Source organism: Squalius cephalus, assembly GCF_949319135.1.
Source record: "Squalius cephalus genome assembly, chromosome: 19".
NCBI classification, from domain to species: domain Eukaryota; kingdom Metazoa; phylum Chordata; class Actinopteri; order Cypriniformes; family Leuciscidae; genus Squalius; species Squalius cephalus.
Window position 1 is genome coordinate 19,892,299 of NC_137140.1, and position 24,969 is coordinate 19,917,267.

Sequence of the window (24,969 nt, forward strand, 5' to 3'; positions counted from 1 at the left end):
GCTTCATTCTGATTGCTAATGACGCATCCATTTATCACGGGACGATGACTTTATGGCTCGACCTTTGTCCTTCACTCCTCTTCTCACCGTTCTAAATGTCATTTTATTTGTACACTAGTGTTCAATAGACTCAGGGAGCTTCTGCTTCAGTAGCTTTAACAGAAATTTGATTACTTACCCATATTCTGTATGTTTATAAGAGCACCTCTATGAGAATATTAGGCCTAAACTCTCGCTCTGACCGTAACTGTGTGAGCAAGCCTTGTGAACTTGCATACTAGACAGCAAAAGAGTCTGCATATGATGCCCTTAAATGCTGTCTTTGTAGGCAGCTCACTAGGGGTTGGGACGCGGCCACTGACTATGTTGTTCATTAACACGTAACACGCTGAGGTGAGAGCAAAGTTATCAGTGTGAAGTTACGACTCTGTAAGACCAGCTTGGATAAAATAACCTTATTAGTGGTTTCCATTTTTTGGATATTCACATAAATAGGATGAAGCCTGCAGGAAAACCCTCAGGAAAGAACTGGACAATACAAACTTCTATGAACTGAAACATAATGAAAATCAGTTCTGACTAGACATTGGGCGGCGTCTTTATCTTTCTTCCTCACATTTGACTATGGATTATTACATCTGGTTATTTGCATGTCTATCATGGGCATTCCTAAAGCAAAGTCACTTCATGAAAGAGTCTTGTTTTAATGGCACTCTTCTGATGAATGTTATTTTATTGGATGACGACGTGTCGCCCTGGAGTATCAATTTTGTGAAGCCTGCGGTGATTAGGGCTATTGAATCTGATTCTGCGATCAACTCAAAAGACGGTAAAGTACAATCCTAACAACATTTTATAGAATATGAGGAACTAATCAACACCATCAGAAATGACAGTCTTGTGAAGCCATAATTAAAGGGGCAGTTCACCCAAAAATAAAAATTCTGTGATCATTTACTCACCCTTAAGTTGTTCAAAACCTGTATGAATTTCTACCTTATGTTGAGCTCAAAACAAGATATTTTGAAGAATATGGAAAACCAAACAGATGCTGGTCCCCATTGACTTCCAAAGTATGAAAAAAAAAATACTATGGAAGTCAATGGGGACCAGAAATATCTGGGTCTAATATAAGGGTTCTTCAAAATATCTTCTTTTGTGTTCTACAGAAGAAAGAAACTCATACAGGTTTCGAACAACTTGAGGGTGAGTAAATGGTCAAATTTTAGGGTGAACTACCACTTTAAAGTTATGTAAAACAAACACAAGATTTGGTAACACTTTATTTTACGGTGTCCTTGTTACATATGTTACATGTACTTACCGTAGTAATAACAGTAAATGATGCATAATTACATGCAACTAACCCTCAACCAAATCCTAATCCTACCCTATTCCTATAGTAAGTACATGTAGTTACTTAATATTACTCTGTACTTAAATATATAATTACACTGTAACAAGGACACCTTAAAATAAAGTGTAACCCAAGATTTAGTGACAACTTAATACTGTTTAATATTTCAATCAATGCCATGGTTTGAGTGGTATTTGAATAATTAAAGGAGAACTCCGGTCAATTTTAACATTGAGCTCATTTTTTTGTACATTTGGAGTGCTGTCAATACAGAGAACAACGACAAAAATCGGTGTTGCCTACACCGAGTTATTCTATTTTTAAAATTTGCACCCTGTTGACTTCAATGGGGCAAGTACTAAACCTGCTTTTAGCCTCTTAACATCCTTGATGTGTCATTACAAGTGCACAGAAAATGTGAGTGATTCCTTCTGAGTGAACACGAGCGAGTCTGACTGCAGTAGATGTGAAAGATATGTATAAAAATGATGTTATTTAAGCCAGCGCAAATACCTGTGTTTACATCCTGTTTTTCGGTCAGACTCACTCGTGTTCACTCAGAAGGAATCACTCACATTTTCTGTGCACTTGTAATGACACATCAAGGATGTTAAGAGGCTAAAAGCAGGTTTAGTACTTGCCCCATTGAAGTCAACAGGGTGCAAATTTTAAAAATAGAATAACTCGGTGTAGGCAACACCGATTTTTGTCGTTGCTCTCTGTACTGACAGCACTCCAAATGTACAAAAAAATGAGCTCAATGTTAAAATTGACCGGAGTTCTCCTTTAACCTGTTAAGCTTCACCAGTGCGTCGGCGCACTGAAGCGTTTTTTTTTTTATTTAGTTAAAAATTACTATCAGATTTAATGTTATACATTGACAAACTATACATCATTAAAAACATATAAGACTCAAGTTTCAGTATTTGACCACTATTGTATTCTGAAAAACTTATAGTGACAGTTATGTCTTAATTTGTGTCAGGAGTTATGAAATGAAAAAATGAGTCGATACCTTTAATATGAATTATGACCGTCAGCCGCTTTCATTCATAAAAAAACTCCCGTGCTGTCGTCATGACAGCGATACACAAAACAACGTCCCTCAGGGCTTTAGCTCAAAAATGTGCAGATTTGGAGAAATATTGATATATTTTCATAAGTTTTCATCAGATTTCTATAGACAGGAATAATATTTATTGAATTTATGCCCAAATGCGTCGATGTAATCATTATGAGCGCTGGACGCTGTGATGTATTGTGTTTTCAATCCATACCAACAGCCTGAGGGCGCTACATTCACAATAATAGTCCATTTATGTAACATGAAGAAGAACCATGATCATGTGACAATCCAGGAAGTCTCGAACACACACAAAGCTATCAGAGATCGTTGTTACATGCAGAAAAAAGACTTTTTGAAGACAATAAACATGATTGAAATGATATTTGGTTTACCTGTGTTCTTCAAATAATGTCAGGTATTTCCATAATAATAGATTATATTTATAATGTATTGCTAATCGATATAGACTTTATCATTGTGCAGAATAATAAAAAATATATATTTTCTGTCTGATTTTTTAATCTGAAGCGAAATTATATCACAGAAGATTATTTAAAACACTCTACTTGCGTTATAAATTAAGTTTGAAGCACAAAAATGGTTTTAATCTCATAAATTGTCGTGTATTGATGGTGTGCTAAGCTAACATGCTAGCTAGCTCTAGGTGCACCTGCCACATATTGCAGTTATCCTTTTATATATTTTTTTCTAAATATGCTTACTAAAATGTTTCATTATTCAAGCAGGGCATTTGATCCAGTTTTTAAATGTTAAGTAAGAACTTTGATAAAAGAAATTAGGGATTGAAACCCTATGAATAGCGTTAGTAACTATAATGCAGACAAAAGAAATGCATATTTCGAGCCATAACCTGGCTGGAGAGGTGTGAATGTGTGCAGGGGGAGACTGAGACTGAATGGGGCTCGTTTGCACCACAAAACAATAGAGACAATATACTGGATAGATGGTTAGAAGATGGCAATAAACATCAGAAGCATCTTTAACGTCAAATCAAAATAAAGTCAACTGACATGGTCTTGAAAAACATGTAACTAAATACAGAGTTTTGGACTTATTATCTTCAGATTTTAAACATAAAATGTTTAGACATGTGGCTTTAGCTGTAGTGCATTTCTAGATTGCTCCAGTGCCAACTTCAATTTTATTTTCATGAGGATGTTTCATAAAAATTAATTTCTAATAACTTTACAAAACTTTGAAGCTATTTATAACAATTTTTTTTCATTATGACAATAATTAATTCTACATTTACAATAAACTGCCAGGTGTCAGCTTTCAAATGAGATCATACTTGTGCTTTTAGTGCAAAGGGTTCATGAACTGTATCTGTTTAAGTTTGGGTATGTCATTTCTGGGGATTTTTCAAAAGTGGCGTTGCAGCTTAACAGGTTAAGGAATTCATTTGTTTCTTTTTCTACTTTTTCAAGGTGTGGATTTATCAGTGAAGTTCAGAGGGTTTCAAACCACTTACTTCTTAACAAAAGGATGCGCCAGTAGCGTCTGCGAGGGAGTTGAAATTTTAAATAATCTTGCGGTCAGTTTTGGGTCTTTTATTTCCTCAGACATACTTTATAGAAGCTACAATATAGACTGTATGAAGTTCACACTGATTATTGTGACTTATTCTGTAGTTTGCAGGGGAGGAGGGATGTGCTCTACTGGGACCAACATGCACTTATGCCACTTTCCAAATGGTTGAGTATGTTAGATTTTGCTTTTACAGTTATTTGTATGTATTGTACATTTCCTTTGCTTTCTTGTTTTAGTTCATGCTATCTGTCTCCTTTGGAATCAACTTTAAATCAGTTATAGTACTCACCCCTTGTTAAAAAAGAAGTGTATTGAATGTGCATTTAGTGTTCTTTGAATCCTGTCCAGTGTTCTTTAAAACACTGGACTATAATATGAATAAAATTAAAGTCCACTTAAGTGTACTTAAAGGGAGTACTTTCAAGACTGCTTATTAACACACTTAAGTACACTTTTAAAAGTGCACTTTGTCAAATGAAAAGTTTTACTTGACTAAAATGCATGTTTGAGCTGTTTTAACTGAAAGCAACTTGCACTGATATTATCTTAAAATATGTCAGTGCCATTGTTTTGTCTCAAGACGCACATCAGTATTGTTTTTTTTTCTCTAAGACACGTTTAAAAAAACTTCTTAAATGCCCTAATTGAACTAAGGCCTAATCCTGGCTTAATCTAAACCCTGTCTGTGAAACCGGGCCATTACGTTTTTAGTAATTTTATGTCATGCTTTAAATAATTATTTTAATGTGTTGATTAACATACTAAAGCACATGTAAAACTTAATTATAATTTTAAATGTACTGCTTTATTCAGTATTACATTTGAAGTTAATATATTTTAAATGTACTAAATTTGCACTTCATCATTATAAATGTGTAGTTACAAATATATTTAAATGCATATTTTAATACATGACATAGAATAGAAATGACATTAAAGTATATTTTAGTTTACCATAATTGCTTGTCAGCACATTGAGCTGATGTACTGAAAGTCTAGTTAGTTAGTTAGTTAGTTATAGTTCACTTCACCCAAAAACCACTTACACTAGTTTACTTACGCAACTACTTTCAACTCAAGCCCCAGAAAGGTAGTAAAGACATCATTTAAGTAATCAATACATGTTGTGTTGACATGACAGCAGGCATTGTTGAATGAACGCGTATTGGAGATTAATATTTTGTTAATAGAGTGGTACATTTTTATTTTTTATTTTTCGCAAACAAAGCCCTCGCGTCGCTTCATGAAATTGAGGTTAAACCGCTGGAGTCACATAAATTACTTTAATGACGTCTTTGTTACCTTTCTGGGGCTTGAAAGTGGTAGTGGTGTAGACTGTCAATGAAGGGGCAGAAAGCTCTCAGATTTCATCAAAAATATCTTAATTTCTGGGTTAATACGGGTTTGAAACGACATGAGGGTGTGTAATTAATGAGAGAATTTTCTTTTTTGGGTAGACTAACCCTTTAGGTGGGTCAAAAAAGTTCATAGATTTAAACTATAATACATTTTGCAATATAATACAGTATGAGTACTTTTTTGGATAGTGTACTTTTATGTTTATTCATCAGGCAGATACCGTTGACCAATAAAACAAATTGTATTTAGTGACACAAAGTTGTAGTATGATAGCAAGAACAGGAACAACATTTAGACCTCACTGAAAAGATAACGGACCTGTCAGCCTATTTAAGAAAGGGATGTTTTTGGGGTGATTTCATTGCTATTCAAAACTGAGTTTACTCAACACCTGATATGTGTTCGTTCGACCACTTTTGTAGTTTGGAGATCGGTCTGAACCTCAACATGCCCATCATATCAGCAGGAAGCTTTGGATTGTCTTGTGACTTCAAGAGAGATCTGACTCGCCTTCTGCCTCCAGCGAGAAAAATCGCCAGCTTCTTCTCTTACTTCTGGAATTTCGAAGATGAGGTCAAGCCTAAATGGGAAACAGCGTATTTATACAAGAAACCGAATAACACAGAGGACTGTTTCTGGTGAGTATGTAATGTATTCTACATGAATAGTTTGCAACAACAGTAGAGTTTCTTGAAGGAATATAGGAATATTCCCTTGTGGCTTTCTGAATTTTGGGTCTTGTCTGTAGGTATATAAATGCTCTTGAAGTGGCTTTAGGCAACTTTTCCACCAGGTTAAAGAAAATAGTGGTTCTACGAAGAGAGGATGAGCTCACTGAAGCTCTGGACAACCGTTACCGGGAGAGCAATCGTGAGAACTTATTTTTATTTGAATATTAGTTTGTAAATGTTTTACTTATGGTCATTTATAAGTTAATATTTGTGTCACATGTTCCACTGTTACATTCAAAAAGTCAAACTTTGAAGTGTGTTTTTATTTGTTTCTATTTCACAGTGTTCATTATTTGTGGGACACCTGATGACATCATGGATCTGAAGAACGGCACTATGAAGTGTGATGATCAAACTGCTTTTCTTCTGATTGACCTTTACAAGTCAGTCATTCACTTTCAATTCCTGCTTTCTTTAAGCTAGAGTTTATGATATCTACTGATTTTGACTTAACTAAATGTGCATAAGCCAGCTAAATGAGATATATAACTGTGCTAATCTCAAAAAGCCTAAAGAGTCTAGAAAGACTGTGATTTGTAAGTGAGAAACAATACTAACTTTCTCTCACAGCGACAGATATTATAATGAGTCATCTAACGATGCTATGAAGAATGTCCTGGTGTTAACAATGCCCGACACAAGACAATACACCATTGACACTTCTGGTAACAACACGGTAGGTACCGTGTTTTTATTGATCTCTGTCCTCACAGGCCAAAACCCATTGTAATTTCCAGCACTCTCTAATCACCATTCTGGAAATGACATTTTTCTTGCTATATTTAATTCATAAGCTTGCATTTATGGATATTAAATACACATTTATAAATATCAATCAAGAAATATATTTTATATACAGTACGGTTCAAAAGTTTGGGGTCAAGATTTTTTTGAAAAGAAATGAATACTTTCAGACAAAATGCACAAATCAAAAGTGATTACAGACGATTTCTATTTGAAATAAATGTTCTTTTGAGCTTTCTATTCATCAAAGAATCCTGAAAAAAAATCCTATCACGATTTCCACAAAAATATTAAGCAGCACAACTGTCTTTAACGTTGATAATAATAAGAAATGTTTTTTGAGCACCAAATCAACATATTAGAATAATTTCTGAACGGTCATGTGACACTGAAGATTAGACTAGAGTAATGATGCTGAAAATTCAGTTTTGCATCACAGGAATAAATTACTTTTTAAAATATATTAAAATAGAAAGCAGTTTTTCTGGTGAGAGACTTTCAAAAGATTACAAAATCTTACCAATCCCAAGTGTATTTGAATGTATCTTAATGTACCATAGCTTTTTAAAATCTGATGTAGATCATTTTCACACAATAAATATTAAAATAGTTTATTGTCATTTTATTCATTCTTTAGGTTGTCAGTTGCACTTATGCAATAATTTCTATTTTTTATGATGAAATTTCACATTTTATGTAAAGAAAGCTTCAAAAATCTGTTCGTTTTGTCATTTTGTAGTGTGTTATTGCAGTGTTCACATTTACATGCTTAGTCTTATAGATCTAGAAGTACTAACTCTCATCTCCTCACTGTTCTGTGTGCAGATGAATGATTATATTGCGGCATATCATGATGCGGTGCTGCTGTTCAGACAGGTGATGAGGAACATCTGGAACACAGCCTTCTCAGAAATTCAGGATATAGAGTCTGTCAGCATGAACTACTTCAGAAACGTGTCTTTCAAAGGTGAAAAGCTTCAGCCATGTCTTATAATGTTGTAGTTGCTTTAGTAGATCCCCAAGATAATTAACATTTGTAAAATCCAAACCACAGGCATAGCAGGAGATTATCAGCTGGATGAATATGGTGACAGGGATCTGATATTTTCTTTGATCTACACTAACAGTGACAATGAGGTATGCCACAGATTTCAGACATATCAATTCTATTTACAGAATGGATTTTTTTTTTTAGCAAACTATGGAGTGATTATTGGACATTAAAACTTACCTCCTCTGTACTTTAGTACAACATTCTTTATGAGTTCAACACTTCCACCAACCACACACAGCTAATAGACGAAGAGCCTTCCTTCATTTGGCCTAAGGGCAGACTGCCTGAAGACCATCCATTAATGGAGTCAAAAGGTATGAGGATGTAAAAATGTTGTGGTAAAATCCTCTTATTTGGTTAAAAGAAGTTCCCTTACTCTATATGGTGGAAAACTGTAATAGATCTAATGGGTCATTTCATGTGATTTTACAGTAAAATGCTGTTAAATGCACACTTTTTGCAAGTAAAAAAAGTCATTTTACAATTTACAGTGAAAAACCATAACTTTGTTTCTTCTTCTTTTTGTTCTTATCAGTTATATACATTAGGGTTCAATGTTCAACTTATGTTGTTAATTCATTTGTAAACATGTTTGTGTCAGTGTTTGTTTTATTACACGTAAGCGAGTCACGTAACCAGATTACTTTTAAATATAGTTACTTTTTCAAATAAGTAACGCAAGTTACTTTGTTTTCCCATTTATTGACTGACAGCTCTCCTGTTGTGTGCGCTGTGTGAACATGATGGTTATTGTAGTTCTAATCTAGACTAAATGTGAGCATGCATTTACTCATCTTACTTGCACATACACTAATTCAGTATTCCTCAAATTGAATAAAAACATAAAAACAGTAAAATGTAAACTCAGATTAATTTGCAATAATTAAATATGTTAAATAACACAAATATACTTTATGTATTTAATCTCACATTATTATTTGCTGCTGACCTTCGATGATCCAATTCAACCATACTATTAAGTAAAAATGTCTTAAAATGACTAAAAAATAAACATCACATTTGTGTTGTTGCTGAAGTAAGAGTGTTGAACTTTCTTCACCTGCATCCTATTCTTCTGCCATCCAGAATGGCTTTCTACTGTACAGGCGTGAATTTGCATTTCTTTTCGCATTTGCACTTTTGGCGCGAAAGGGCTTTTACAAATGGCAAAAAAATAATTATTTTTGGTTATTAAAAAACAAACAAGCAAGCTCAGCCCAGGTGAGAAAAAATAACTCAAAAGTAACGTAACACATTACTTTCCCTTAAAAGTAACTAAGTAACACAATTAGTTTTTTAAGGTGTAACGCAGTATTATAAGTGTATTATAGTATTATATTACTTTTAAAGTCCCCCTGTAGTCAATAATTTTATCCCTTAAAACTCATCTTTAATCATCAAAATGAAATATTTAAAAGTTTTTTCTATAGTATTTACCACAGCTTGTCTCTTTGCCACCTGTGTTTTTAAGATGGTTGTTAGTAGGGGTGTAACGATAACCTCATATTACAATACTGAACTCACTATACGATATTATTGCGAATCGCGATACTCCAAGACATATGATTAAAGGTTAAGTATGATTAAAATTCTAAATTTGATATTGTGGGTGCAAATGAATAGGCTTGGACTTGGTGCTGGTAACCCAATGCACAGGACAATGGAGACACCAGAATAAAAATATTCATGATTCTGAAGCTATTTTAGACGAATATATTCTGTCACTGTACAGATATATTTAAAATAATGTTGGCCACTTTTTACTGGTAACATAAGACATTATACATTATATTTAACATTATATACAGTAGTTTAATGTAGTACTAAAATTAAAACTCTAACTTTTGGGTGAACTATCCACGATACATATTCACTATCCAGTGTTGTGTAACAATATATTGTTACACCCCTAGTTGTTAGTAATATTATAAAGGTAAAAAATAGATTTTGGTAAATTAATGAAACATATGGTTTTTACTGGAAAATTAAGTTCAATGTGTAAAACCTAAAATATTGCTACCATTTTAACGGTAAAGTTCTGGCAACAACAACTGCTGGGATTTTTAACCATAAATTTCACTGTTTGTTTTTATTAGTTAAAGCATCAAGCATATTTTACTGTATATTGTGTAATAATGTATGTATGTACGTATGTATGTATGTATTTATTTTTATATATATATATATATACATACATACATACATACATTTTATTTATGATTTAAATGAAACCAATATTTATTTATTTATTTATATAGGCAATGTCAACACCGACACCATTGTCATAGTTTTGTGCACCGCTGTTGTGGGTATCATGGGTACACTTGCCTTCATCTTTTACTGGTAAGAGCAATACATTGTTTTTCACTATTATTATATGTCCCTTTGTAATGCCACTTTTTGTAATGCTACTGGCTTTACCAGTACATATCTTATATGTACATTGTGTAAGAAATTGTATGTACCAAGATATTTACAATTGTTTCTGTATATATTTTAAAGGCAAAATAGACATTATCATCATTTGCAGAAAAAATGGTCTCACATTTCCTCAGAGCTCATTTCCCCTTTAGAGTTGAATGAGTGGAATATGATCAGTCTGAAGGTAATGTATTGGCTTTAAAGTCTTTAATTCACGTTTTATAATAATGTTTTTTAAAAATGTTTATGTTTACAATTTATTACTGCATGAATATTTCATTGTCTGTTGTGATCAGATTGAGGAAGACTCTACACAAAATAGTAGATACATCCTACGCCGTGCACGCTATGATAAAAAGGTACAGTAAATACTCAGTTTTATCCAAAATGATTCCATTATTCTGAGTTTTTTTTTTAATTAGTATATATTTTTTTCTTTATAGGTTGTTATCCTTAAGGAGTTAAGGCTCACGGATGGAAGCTTCACTGAAAAACAGAGGATAGAGCTCAATGCGGTAGCAGGATTGCATTCACTTCACTGAATAACAAAACACTGACATTGAATCATTTTAAGAGAAAACTATGAGTAATTATGTGTTGTTCACAATATATATCATAATGCCGCTTTCATTTGCAGCTCTTGAAAATTGATTATTACAATCTTACCAAATTCTATGGGACAGTCAAATTTGACAATGAGTATTTTGGCGTGTTTGAATATGGAGAAAGAGGATCCCTTAAAGTGAGTATTATGATGAGTCTCGTACTATGACGTAATAAAAAAAAAAATCTAATATAGTAAATGAATACTAAAATATGGATTTTTATTCTTTTAGCATGTGCTTAATGATAAGATTTCATACCCAGAAGAAACATTCATGGACTGGCAGTTTAAGATCTCTGTCATGTATGACATTGCAAAGGTAATGATTACCTACATTTAGAGTATTTTCTTAAATTCAAAATTATTATTCAATTCTTTGCGTATAGCAGTGTCTGAATGGATCGTTTAACATCTATTCCAGCTAGACGTGCTATATACGCACGTCATTAATAGTTATGTAAATGTCCTATACTAACACAGATTCTCGTATGAACTTTTTGACCTCCTTTAGGGCATGTCTTATCTCCACACAAGCAACATTGCAGTCCATGGACGTCTTAAATCCACTAACTGTGTGGTCGACAACCGTATGGTTGTGAAGATTGCAGACTTTGGCTTCAATACAATTCTCAGTCCCAGTAAAGGTGAAAGGGTGGTATATTATTATTATTATCTTGACAAAGAAGTTCAGTTATTTCTACACTTATGTGCTTATTTTGGTTAACCATTTGCTTACGTTAATGTTTACCTATTTTGTGTTTCCACTTCTCTCAGATCTGTGGACGGCTCCTGAACACCTGAGGAAGCAGGGGATCTCCCAGAAAGGAGATGTGTACAGTTTCGCCATCATTTCCCAGGAGATCATGATGAGGAAGTGCACGTTCTACTCACGCGCCTGCTCTAATCGTGCTGGTGAGAGTTATAGACAGCTGCACAAAAAATACACAATCATCAGTGACACCTACTGGTGATTTATCCTTCATCCATGCAAAGCCCACACTTTAAAAGCATAATTTAGCCAAAAATTTTTATTCTCTACTCATTCATTTACTCACTCAAAAGTGAATTTTTGGACTGAAGTGCTGGTAGCTTTTTCCTTAATTTATCTTTTTTTACAATAAATTAGGACTGTAGCTTAAAAGTTAAAAAGTAGCTTATATGTGGGCTGTATACAAAGTCTACTGAAGCCATTTAATAGCTTTTTTTTGACAAACATTTTACCACAAAATATGAGATTCAAAATATGTTGATTTACCTGTTGTTTACAAAAACATGGTGCAAATTAAAAAAATGTAATTATGAAATAAATGTACATGCTTTGATCATGTGCAGTGACCCATGCTGCACAAACCAATTTTCAGTTGTTTATGATTACTGCTTTTAGCAATTCATTTTATAGAGATTGTGTTTTTGTTTTTTAGATCAGGCATATTTCAGAAAAGGGTTTCATTTGTTTTAATGTTGTCGTTGTTTTTCACTGTAAGACAACAGCAGGACATTTGATCTTGACATGAACAATTGATCTTTATTTGATATTGTTTTCCTTGTCTCTCTCACCACCTTTGTATTTTCTTGAAGCTCAGTCTTGTTCTTTTCTTGTCTTTTAGTCTCTTTCAACCACCACCTGTATATTTTCTTAAAGCTCAAACATTGAGAGTGAGACCCTCCTCTAGGTTCTTTAAGACTTAAGCCCCTTTCACACAACGCGTTGATCCCAGAAAATTGCTTTCTGTGTGAACGCAAACACGTCCCGGGATTGAGTCCGGCATCGATCCCGGGATGGGGACCTAGTAACATTGATTTTGCCGCAGCATTCAGGCTCCTGTATGTGCATATTTTTCCCTATTGTTGGTGGTGGAGTAACATTTTCTGTCTGCTCTATCTTTGTATCTTCATCTTGTTTGGTTGTCTTTCAGGCTTTCCCTTTTTATCAACTCTTTTTTTCACATCACTGTTTTCCTCCTGAACTCAACTGCACCAGACTGATGCTCATCATTCCAATTTAGCGTGGGCCGAGTATTACGATATAATAGTCTATTACTGACACAGTGTTTTGTAATGGAATTCCAAATACCAGCAGCCATTACGCCAAGGAACCAGGGTTACAGTCATAACCTGAAATGTTCCCTTTCGAAGTGGAACTCAACACTGCGTCTTTGGATGCAATGGGGAACAAATACCCACTCCGCCATGCCACTGGGATGCCTGTCTCACGGGGTGAGAATATGCACAATCACAGAGGGCATAGCATACATTGACTCAACAGATTATTTTAGCTGGAGTCAGAGCGCCAATCCAGGGTGCGTCCATAAAAAGATGTACATGGACCGTCTGATGTATAAGATATTCCAGGTTCTATGCCTTTATAGCAAGGGAAAACCTGGCCTAACCAACCTTCCTCCCTCGCCTGTGGGTTATTCTAGCCCTAAAAGCAGAACTCTAAGGAATAAAAAATGGCTCAGCTGTGACAGCCTCTTAGGCTTAAAACAGCTCTTGGGGAATAATTGCCACAGGGAGAAATATGTCACTGTCGAACTTGGCCATTACCACTATCACTGGGAAACCACAGGGGTGCTGCAGCTCTGCTTAATTATCCTATCCACCTTATTCCTGACGAGCTTACTGCGTTTTGAATTATGGGTGGCACTTCCAGTTTGGGGAACTTCCATTCAAAAAGACCAAATCATAAGGTTGCCCTACAAATAAAGCTTATCCGTCAGTTTGTCTCAATGAGCTATCAGTTTTCTTTCATGTTTTATTTAAGAATAACATGAGAATAACGTAACACTTGGTATTTTAACGTGACATGTTATAACAAGAATATCTATGGCAAGAGCTCTTTTCAATCACTGCATTCTTTTCCTCATGATTATTTTCTTTTTTCCTTGTGCATTTCGCTGTAATAGTATGAAAAAGGTCAACATTTACTGCACATAATTTACAATATATGCCATTAATAATTCACGGGAATGCACGAAGAATCTATTTTTTTCTCCCCAAATCCTCACGTCTCTTTCCGGGTTTGTTTTCACAGGAAAATACAATTTATTATCTGTCAAAATGACTGAAATCACTTTGAAATAGTATCACGCAATGCTGAAGTAAATATATATATTTTTTATTAAGACGCAACGTATGTTACATAATACAGATTATTAACACAGTGATATTTAACCATCCGATTTTGCTGTGGAAACGCTTTTGGGGTTATTCATGGTCTGTTGAAAGTACCTTGTTGATGCTTTTACACTTTTAAATGTCCTTATATTGTTCAATGGTTGAAGGGTGAGTAGAATAATGTAATGTCATTGTACACAGTTATATAAAATATATATTATTGGGTCCATAGAGCTAGTCTTAACGGAAGTTACACCCATAATTCGCGCAAAGCATCATGGGGCGTAGGAATAATGTGGATATCAACAAAGGGGTAGCGCTCACACCCTGCTTGCATTCTGCTATGCGGTGTTTAGTTTTATTTATTTTTTTGCGCTTGCCGTAGTAAGTGACAGATATCAAGGAGAGACTAGGAGAACTTCCTCGACTCGTGCATTGTCAACCCACTTAATAGTTAAACAGGTATCTGATGACTCCGTTCCCCTTCTGCCCCTCTTCTCTAATAACACCCACTCCAGTCGGGAACCTGTTCTTCGTGGAGTTCGGGAAGGCTAATGGGTGAAGGGCAATTATGGCCTGGCAGGAAGCGCTCGTCCAGCCTGCCACAAGTGACTTCCTGTTTCTCACGGCCACAAGCCAGATCCAATCTGGTTGTGGTGTGTGTCATGACGTCCAACAGTATGGGGGGCCACATCATGATCGAGCAGATCGCTCGAACCCAGGACCGAGGATCGCTAAAGAGCCATACCTCTCTCGAATTCCTCAGCCAGCTCAACCTGCCATCCCCACAACTTAAGCCTCCTCTGTGCTTCGCCAACAGTGGGGCCTGAGCCAGGAGGTGCAGACGCCTGTCCTACATCCCTCTAGCATGAACGGAGCTTCCGCAGTGTAAACTTCTCACAATGGGCACATCCAGAGACCTCAAACACTGAACACACATGCTCCTCACCCAAGCATTGAACGCACAGGTTGTGTGTAGAAACCTGGGACACGGAGGCACACACTTCCTGAAATGCTTGCTCGAATTCTCCATTATAGATTCGCCTTCACTACGTGCTAGCTAAACAAACGGCTCCTGAAGACAAAAAAGCTGATGATGTGTATCACTTATACTTCCAGACGCTTCGCTAATGACGTCAAGGACTGTCGCCAGCCAATGAAATTGGAGTGTGTTGGCATTCCCATAGCGTCGGTCCAAAATGCAGTGTTGTTCCACTTCAAAAGGGAACTGACAAAGTGACTCCAATGACAGCTACAATAGCCATTTAAATTGTTATTCACTAATAATCTTCCCCTCCAGTGGGCTGTGGTCATTGACTCTCATTGAATTCAAGAACTGGATTAGTCCGATTTGTCATTCAGAACTATTTTGTAATACTTCATTTGCACTTGTACTGAATACTTAATTTAAAGAAAGATTCATTCATTCATGATCATTCCAATATGGGAAGAAAAAAAATGGCTTAAATATCAATGACAGGCTTCAAAAGGCTTGGAATATGGTGCACGAGAAATACTTTTATGATATTTTTATGGTGCTTGTTTTGTCATTTTGGAGCTTGACAGGCCCAGTCCTCATTCACTTATAGCTATTGGAACGAGCAACAAGGATATTCGTGAAAAATTCACCTTTTGTGTTCCACAGAAGAAATTCAGACAGATTTGCAACAAATTGTTTTCATTTTTAGGTGAATTAATTCAACTAACCCACTTTCCTTTACCAGAGAAGCTAGCCAGAGTGCAATACCCTAGTACGAACTCTTTCTTCAGACCGGATCTAAACTTTGAGAACACCAGTGAAAGAGAACAAGAGGTATGTATGCATTTGTTTGACTCATACACAAATTGTTATTTGTTCTAATAGCAGCCAAACAGTTCTGCAAAGAAGCCTAAGCATAGGTAATTGACATGAAATACTTTTGGAAAGGTTTCATGTTCTGTCATGTGACATGTTATACTTCACTAAAACTACAGAACTTGTCAAAAGTTTGAACACATTACAAAATATACATGTTTTTGAAAGAAGTCTCCTATGTTCACCAAGGCTGCATTAATTTAATCAAAAATACAGTAAAAACAGTAATATTGTGAAATATTATTACAATTTAAAATGAATTTTTTTTAAAAGCTTTCCTGTAGCTCAAACAGTGGAGCGCTGGCGCCTGCAACGCCAAGGTCATGGGTTCGATTCCCAGGGAAAGCAAGAACTGATAATAATGTAAATGTGTACCTTGAAATGCAATGTAAGTCGCTTTGGATAAAAGTGTCTGCCAAATGCATAAATGTAAATGCAATCAATTTCTGTGATGCAAAGCTGAATTAACTCCAGTCTACAGTGTCACAAGATCCTTCAGAAATCATTCTAATATGCTGATTTGGTGCTCAAGAAACATTTATTATTATTATTAATGTTGAAAACAGTTTTTAAAAAGAGATAAAAGAGAGAAATTAATAGTTTTTTATTAATCAAGGATGCATTAAATTGATCAAAAGTGACAGTGAAGACATTAACAATGTTACAAAAGATTTCTAATTAATAAATGCTTTAATAAATGTAATACATGCAAATCAATTCTGTTCATTGAACTCTATTCATCAGAGAATCCTGAAAAAAAGTATCACCATTTTCACAAAAATGTTAAGCAGCACAACAGTTGTTAACATTGATTATAATAATAAATGTTACCTGAGCACCAAATCAGCATATTAGAATGATTTATGAAAGGATCATGAAGACGGCCTGGCCATCACAGGAATAAATTGTACCAAATAGAAAACAGTTCTTTTAATTCTTAATTTGTTTTACTGTATTATTGATTGAATAAATGCAACCATGTTGAGCATAAGAGAGTTCTTTAAAAAAGATAAAAAATAGTTGTTTCCAAAGTTTTGGCAAGTGTATAATTTTTATTTAAAAAGTACGTTTAGTTTAAGTTGGCTCTTTAATCGGTTTCTCCAGGTGTGCATGCTGATCAGAAATTGTTGGGACGAGGACCCAGACAGAAGACCAGACTTCAAAAAGATAGAAATCACTCTATGGAAGATTGTCAGGTCACTTTTAAATGCTTTTGTTCAACATTGAGAAATCTTAGATGACTTGGTAGACAAAGAAGAAAGAAATACAAATCAAATCAGATCATTAGCATGCATGATGACCATCTGAAAATCTAAATGAAAGGAGTCATGATTGAAAACTCTCTAATACATGATTTTCTGATTTGGTTATGATTAGTCTGGACAACCAGGAACATGAGAGCTACATGGAGAATCTGATCCGCCGGCTGCAGATGTATTCCCGTAACCTGGAGCGGCTGGTTGAGGAACGCACAGCTCTGTACAAGGCTGAGAGAGACAGAGCGGACTGCCTAAACTTCATGCTTCTGCCTGGGTCTGAACACAACAAACAGAAGAACACCGCAGAATCTTCTTGTGATCATTATTAGATATGCACATTGATTATTGGCCAGTATTAGTAAATATTAAATTGAAGACATGCTCATTTCATTCTCTCTTCTCTTCTCTTCTCTTCTCTTCTCTTCTCTTCTCTTCTCTTCTCTTCTCTTCTCTTCTCTTCTCTTCTCTTCTCTTCTCTTCTCTTCTCTTCTCTTCTCTGATGACGTTTACTTTTACTCACATTAGATCACAGCAATAGTAAACCATTGCAATCCAATCAATTCTTATACATTTATTTTCTTCTTCTTTTCACTTGGATATACTGTACATCACAATAGGGAAGAAAAGACTATTGCAACTTCTTTTTCATGCTGATTTTAAAACACAAGTAATTTAATAACACTATTAAATGTAGCTTAGCAAATCTCAAATAAATTAACCCTTTTCTTTTTTTGCAGACCAGTTGTGCGCTCTCTGAAGGAAACAGGAAAAGTGGAGCCTGAGCTCTTTGACGAAGTCACCATCTACTTCAGTGACATTGTGGGATTCACCACACTGTGCCACTTCAGCACACCTATGGAGGTGGTGGACATGCTCAATGACATCTACAAAAACTTCGACAGCATCCTTGACAATCACGATGTCTATAAGGTATTTCAATTCACTATAGTACCCAGTATCAGAGAAGGCTTTTACAATGCCTCAGTAATTCAAGGCGATGTGTCTGTGTGTCTATTTCAGGTAGAGACGATTGGTGATGCATACATGGTGGTGTCTGGTCTTCCTCGACGCAATGGGAACAGGCATGCAATGGATATCTGCTTCATGGCACTGGACATCTTGGCCTTCATGGGCACATTCCAGTTGCGCCATCTCCCTGGGATGCCCGTGTGGATTCGCATTGGTGTGCATTCAGGTAACGGCCAGTCACTCATTGTACTCTGCTCAACAGTGCGGCCTTATAAACTGTTAGATTAAAGTTTTCAAGTATTGCAGAGGGCATTTCTTAATAGGGGCTTTTGCACCGGAGGAACCTTTTTATAGTTGGCGGATGTATCAGAATTTTGACATGTTCGCACTGCAGGAACTAGGAACGATTTTAGCTCTAGGAACTCCTTTTGGAGGAACTAATTTAGCTCCTACTTCAGAGTAGGGTCTAAACCAGCACTATAGGAACTACCAGTGACGTTAGTGTTTGCTAATTGACCGAACGCACGCGAAACACCAGCACCCGCCATTTAAAAAAAAAAGCTGTGTAAACACACAGATTATAGCCTATTTTACTCTAGAAACTAACTCTACGAACATGAAAACAGTGATAGATGGGCCTCTTAACCTTTACGCTGAGGAGAAAATCCAACGCAACTTTTGAGGGGACCAAGCATGATTATGTATTTCACTGGACATCAACCACACAGCATACGCTAATACATTGTCATATACTGTCTACTTTCTATGTAAAACACTTTAATTTTCTCATAATATAGCCTACATTGCAGCATCACCTCATTTCTTACAGAGTCTGAAATGGTTCGATAAAGGAATCGGTCTCTCGAAACCCCTCTTTTCCGCGAGCCTACTCTGCTCTGATTGATCAGATGGCCCAGTCTGTTATGATTGGTTTACTGCTTACAGCGTGTTTTGGAAATGAAATACCAATTACCATATCTGAATTTCAGCTCTGAGGCTTCCTCAGCACTAGTATATACAGTGATAAGAACAGTAATGATGGTGTCAATTGAACCCGAGTACTCATCATTTGGAAGTGCATGCAAAGTGGGTTTGTGCAGGAAGTAAGACTGGATTTGCTGAGTTGTTTCAGGCCGTTCAGATTCGGTTCTATCTTTTGGCAGACAATAATTCCATTTATCATGTATTTTGAACTTTGAAACTTTGCAGAACTTTAACGTTCACAAACGGCGATCTAACACACTGCATGAAAGGTAATATCCGGAAAAATTATGTTTTATTATAAATGTTCGGGAGGAACACGTTCAAATGATCTATCCAATCAGCACGAAAGGAGATATATGGCCCAGGCAGTTTTACGCCCCTGTTGTTTCTGATGCGTCCAGTAGGGGGATATACTGCGAAATAACACAATTAAATCGATGCTCGAAACTTACACATTAATAACCGTCCCGTCCATAGACTTTGACCAATTTTGTGGTTTATTTAAATATAAACGTTACAGTGTAGATCTGCACTACGGATTAAAATATCTGTAGATATTCAGTTGGGCTTCACTCTCTTCACTCAGCCTATAGAAGACTATTTGTTTTTGTGAATTAAAAAATTAATAATACACATAGTTGGATCAGATGACAAGTAATGATAAATGACCTACTGTAGAATAGTTATATTCACCGTAGGATTTTATATACAGGAGACTGAGTGAAATATGTTGTTGTGAATTTATATAAAGTTACATTTAGATATTAACCATATTTAGCCCATTAGACATACAGTGCCGTGTAATCATATCGATCCTCGATGAAATATCTGCTGTACTATTCACTATCGGTCGTCATACAGATACAAAACAGTGTCCTACATAGCATTTTATGAAGACAAACACAATTTATCCCTTTTCTAAAAATTCCAAGGGCCATTTAGAAGAAAGAGACAATATTGTTGTTCACAAAAAAAATTAAACATTAAAAAAATTAAAAAGGACATTGAATTTGATCTTGTCACTGTGGGTGTGTGTGTGTGTGTGTGTGTGTGTGTGTGTGTGTGTGTGTGTGGGTGTGCTGCCCAGAATCGATGTCAGGTGAGTGTGGATTGCATCAATTTGCTCCTGATCTTCAGTAAAACGGAACAGGCACTTGTTGGTGGAACACTTTTGGAAACAGTGTCAAGCCATTTTGATTTCTTTTGGCCACTGATGATGGACTGTGCAGAGAAAATTGAAAATGAAATTAAAAACATGTCCATGTATGTCTCTGTAAGTAGTTCATTTACTAGACAAGCTATTGGTTTAGAATGCAGTTAAAAAAGAGATGGGTGTTTATAGTTTATACAAGCTTAGAGCGAGAGAGATTTTCATTTCCTTAAGTAGCTAAAGCAAACACACACCTTTATGAGATGCAAGTTAAAGAGAACTTGGTAAAGACAGAGTATGATAAAACCCACATTAAGTGCACACATAGCCTAGATTTTAGTCCAGATCAGTAAGCTATTAAAAAAAATAAAAAAAAAGTATATTAAGATATAAATTAGATAAATAGATAATATAATTTATAAGAAACAACTCAAACCAGAATCTACATTCAAACCATATGGGAAAAGTTTTTAATGTGGGTTTTATCGTGTATGATGTTGGAAAAAATCGAAATATTTGAGTGAGTGTGCAGTTCAACTCTGAGAGAGAGAGAGATTTACATACATATATGCCTATTATAAATGTATTTTGTGTGTTCACACCATAGACTGTAAAAAAAAAAAAAAAAAGTTCACATATTTCCCAATATCTACTGTAATGTTGCCCCAGAAACCATGTGGAGTATGTTTTAATGCAAGGAGTAAACAGAGTCTTACCAGAAGAGGCCATCTTATGCAAGCTAAAGACAGGCAACAAAATAAAATTAAAAGAAAATTAATTTTGAAAGTGAGTAGAGAAGACTAGGGGCAGCTAAACCTACACGTGGTTTGCTAAGTTTGAGCCAGACAGAACATCAACCTGACCGTCAAGAAGTTTTTGTCTCTCGAAATAAATTATAGACCCATCCATTGATCTATAGAAATGAATTGATATCTACCTACCCTAACTCTATCTAAATAATCCTTTATAAATAATAAATGTTGCATCATTGCTAAACAACAATCATTTTAGCAGATTCAATTCAATTCGTGTCGCTGTACAGCCTCCCCCTACAGGACGCATAAGGAACAACAGGGGCGTAAAACTGCTTGGGGCGGCCCCAGGTCTACAGCCTCCCCCTACTCATTTCCTATCACAACCCAATATACGGGGGGATTACTCTGGGTTCGGGCCAAAATACAGATTTCTGAGCCCTCTCCTCGCATTTTCTTTTACTCGATATGTGCCTAAGTGTGAACTCGAGAAATGAAAGGGTGGAAAATGATTGGGAAAAAAAACAAACAAAAAAACGAATTAATTGTTTTTTGGTGGAAAAAATAAGTAGACCTTAGGAAAAATATTTTAACCAATACAAAAATATACAAAAAAAAAATGTATGTTGCATGTGCACAGGGCCCTGTGCTGCTGGTGTAGTGGGAATTAAGATGCCCAGATACTGCCTGTTTGGAGACACTGTGAACACGGCATCTCGTATGGAGTCCACAGGTCTACGTGAGTAGTGCTGCCTTTCAAAACCTACACTACCGTTCAACATTGATAATAATAAGAAATGTTTCTTGAGCACCAAATCAGCCTATTAGAGTGATTTCTGAAGAATCATGTGACACCGAACTGAAGCAATGGCTGCTGAAAATTCAGCTTTGCCATCAAAGGAATAACAAAGGAAAATTTCACAATATTGCTCTTTTTACTGTACTTTCAGTCAGATTTTTTAAAAACCATTCTAAACTTTTTCCCAAAATTTTGAACGGTACTGTAAATCACTAGATTTACCCAACTAAAGTATTGTGAGTAATCCAACTGTTTAATCTATATTTTATTCTATATTCATCTCCTCACCCCAGCACTACGAATCCATGTGAGTCAGTCGACTATCAACATTCTCCAGCGCACAGACTGCAAGTTTGAGTATGAAAAGAGAGGAGAAACTTACTTAAAGGTAGTGATTTCACTAACATTCTTTTGATAATTGTCCTCATCAGTGTTATTTTTGTATTATATATATATATACTATTATAGCATTTCTTAGTATTTTGAATTAGATTTTATTTTAATTTAAGATTTAGATTTTTCATTTCATCTTGATTTTGCTGAATGAAAATGATTTGTGATAGTTTTAGTTACAATAACAGCACTGGTCTTCATATACACTACAGGGTAAAGGAAAAGAGACAACATACTGGTTGACGGGAGTTACAGGGAAAAATTATAATCTGCCAACGCCTCCAACAGCGTGAGTTTCACATTTTATGATCCTTACTGTTCCTAATAACTAGTCTGTGATGTACTTTTAAAAAGATTTCATTGTGAACTGTTCACCTGGCAGGGAAAACTTCCAGAATCTGCAGCAGGACCTGTCTGAAATGATAAAGACGTGTCTGGAGAGGCGGCCCTGCAGCTTGTGGAAGAGAAAGACCCTGTCAGCACGTCACAGGAAGCCCATAGTGGAAGCGGAAGTGGAGTGCACAGAACTGCCAGAGTATCTCCACCTGGCCACCGGTGACAGTCTAAGCACATACCTGTAACCCCAACCCTGAACATGACACTAACACACTGCCTGATGACAGAACTGGATTTCTATTGAAATCACTGCAAAATGTAAATACTGTATATTTGGATTTATACTTAGTGTTATAGCATTATCTAACATTAGTAGTTGTTAATAAGTGTTGTAGATCTCAGCTTAGGTTTTAGCATGAGAGTGTAACAATGTTTTACAGGAAAGATATTTAATTTTCAGCTAAATAATAATAATATAATAATAAACATGATAAACTCTTCACACACATTTGAAAAAGAAACGAACCTTTATTTCAATTGTTTTGATAACTATTTACACAATAATGCTGCTTGGACATCTACAGTAATTCATGATTGTTTTCTGTGCTAAAAGATATTCTCTTGGTTGAAGAGACTAATTAATCCAATTAATCCAATATTCTTTGGCATACATACACGACTAAGGGTCTGTGCCCAGTTTCAACAAACCCCGTCAAGTAAAGAAAACCGTTAGTAATTATTACTTAACATCTTGAGTTTTTTTTCAATAGGCTGCGAATCAAATCTAATTGTTAATGCAATATGTAATAATTAAAGTACATATAAAGTACATAAAAAACTAAATAAATAACAACAAAATTCAATTTTACCTTTCACACCATGAAAACAAAGCCACAACCCATATTTTATAAATAAATAATATGTAAGAGTTCATTGGAAGTATGGTATACAAACTACCTATAATGTAGATATGAATTCAAGAAATTGTCAAGGAAACATAACAAAGAGGGGGAGAAAAAAAAAAAAAAAGCAAAAAGACCATGTTTTTGATACTAGAGAAATGTTACACAAATGTAACAAAACAAAACCATAAAGAAAAAAAAAGGGCACAGTGTGTGTACAGACTAAAATTCAACATAAACCAAAACATTATCTGTGCCCTGACAAGTAATCTGACATTTATTAGAATAAAATAAATACAGATGGATGGCACAGTATGATTATAAAAAATTCAAGGCCATAAAAAAATGATGCAAATAACACATAAAATATCAAACTTGAAAACTAAAAACATACCTCTGAAATTCAAAGCAGTGAGAAGATTTGTTCAACACACCAGTACAAAGTTTAAAGAGATTATTATACTGTACTGAACTGACATGCTAATATATGTGTCGTATTAAAACTTCTGCTGCTTCTACGTCAGTTGCATCTACACACGTTGATGGAATTTATGATATCTCATCTCCACTGTTTCATTTAATTCACTATTCTCTGTCTAGACACAAGGACTGTTATTATGCTCACAGTTTTAGAACATAGCAGCAGCTAATGGGGACAGAATAAGAATTGATCGACCCAGTAACACACTGAGCTACAAAACTGTGTTTACAAATGCCTCTTTCCTCTGTATAAATATAATAATAATAATAATAATAGGTCATGTTGCTATTACAAACTAATTGAATGTTTGTTTACAAAAAAAAAAAAAGACACAATTTCAAGTCAGTATTGACAGATAATCACCCATCTAAATATACAGTGGCCCCAAAAAGTATCTGAACACTTAAGTCACATTTAAAAACATTTTAAAAATGGTTTCACTGCATTAAATAGAGAATATGTGGCATCTCCAAACAAATGAAGCCTGAAATTGAATTTTTTCCCCAATTACTTTTAATGATCTGGGGCCGTATTCACAAAGCATTTTATCTTACCACTAGGAGTACTCCTAAATCGCACTAAAAGATTTTAGCTAGGAGTTTTCTCTTAAAAGTTATTCACAACGCCTTTCAGACCTACTCTTAGTAAAGAAAAATGACAACTCCTAAACTAAGAGTGAGTCTTCGTTGCTTTGGATGACGTCATTACTCATGCACGAGCTTGACTGAAGTGACCACCTTGATTGGCTGATGATTGTAACGCGGGAATGATTCAAACACCTCCCCTACGATGATGAGTGACAGGTGACAGGTCTGAGAATGCGTGCGCTACACAAATAGTGCGAAGGACGGAAGATGATGAATAACTGAATAAATAGCCTAAATGAATAAAGAGTAAGGCAAAACAAATAGCCTAGTAGCCTAATGAAACATATGGATTGATGCAATATCTTTGCAACATTATTGAATTAATCTGTCACTATATGCCTCTGCCTACGTTTGCAAAGAGAAGAACATTTTAATTTGATTCACAATGAAACGTTACAATTAGTTTACATGCAATGAGTAGCCTAGTTTTGGTTGTTG

At 35.4% G+C, this 24,969-nt stretch overlaps 1 protein-coding gene across 1 annotated transcript; it reads left to right on the forward strand.

Moving 5' to 3' along the window:
* gucy2cb (guanylate cyclase 2Cb) lies at nt 1–23,008 on the forward strand. The gene is made up of 27 exons (XM_079851350.1): nt 1–829; nt 3,872–3,978; nt 4,076–4,143; nt 5,756–5,971; nt 6,082–6,203; nt 6,348–6,447; nt 6,635–6,740; nt 7,634–7,775; nt 7,863–7,945; nt 8,056–8,176; nt 10,121–10,205; nt 10,365–10,467; nt 10,580–10,642; nt 10,727–10,798; nt 10,921–11,025; nt 11,120–11,206; nt 11,399–11,531; nt 11,662–11,799; nt 15,729–15,817; nt 16,964–17,055; nt 17,237–17,392; nt 17,856–18,048; nt 18,139–18,313; nt 21,614–21,712; nt 22,066–22,160; nt 22,378–22,454; nt 22,548–23,008. The coding sequence occupies exons 1-27, from the start codon at nt 625–627 to the stop codon at nt 22,744–22,746; spliced, it is 3,231 nt and encodes a 1,076-aa protein (XP_079707476.1). The 5' UTR covers nt 1–624; the 3' UTR covers nt 22,747–23,008.
* The last annotated feature ends 1,961 nt before the right edge of the window (nt 23,009–24,969 follow it).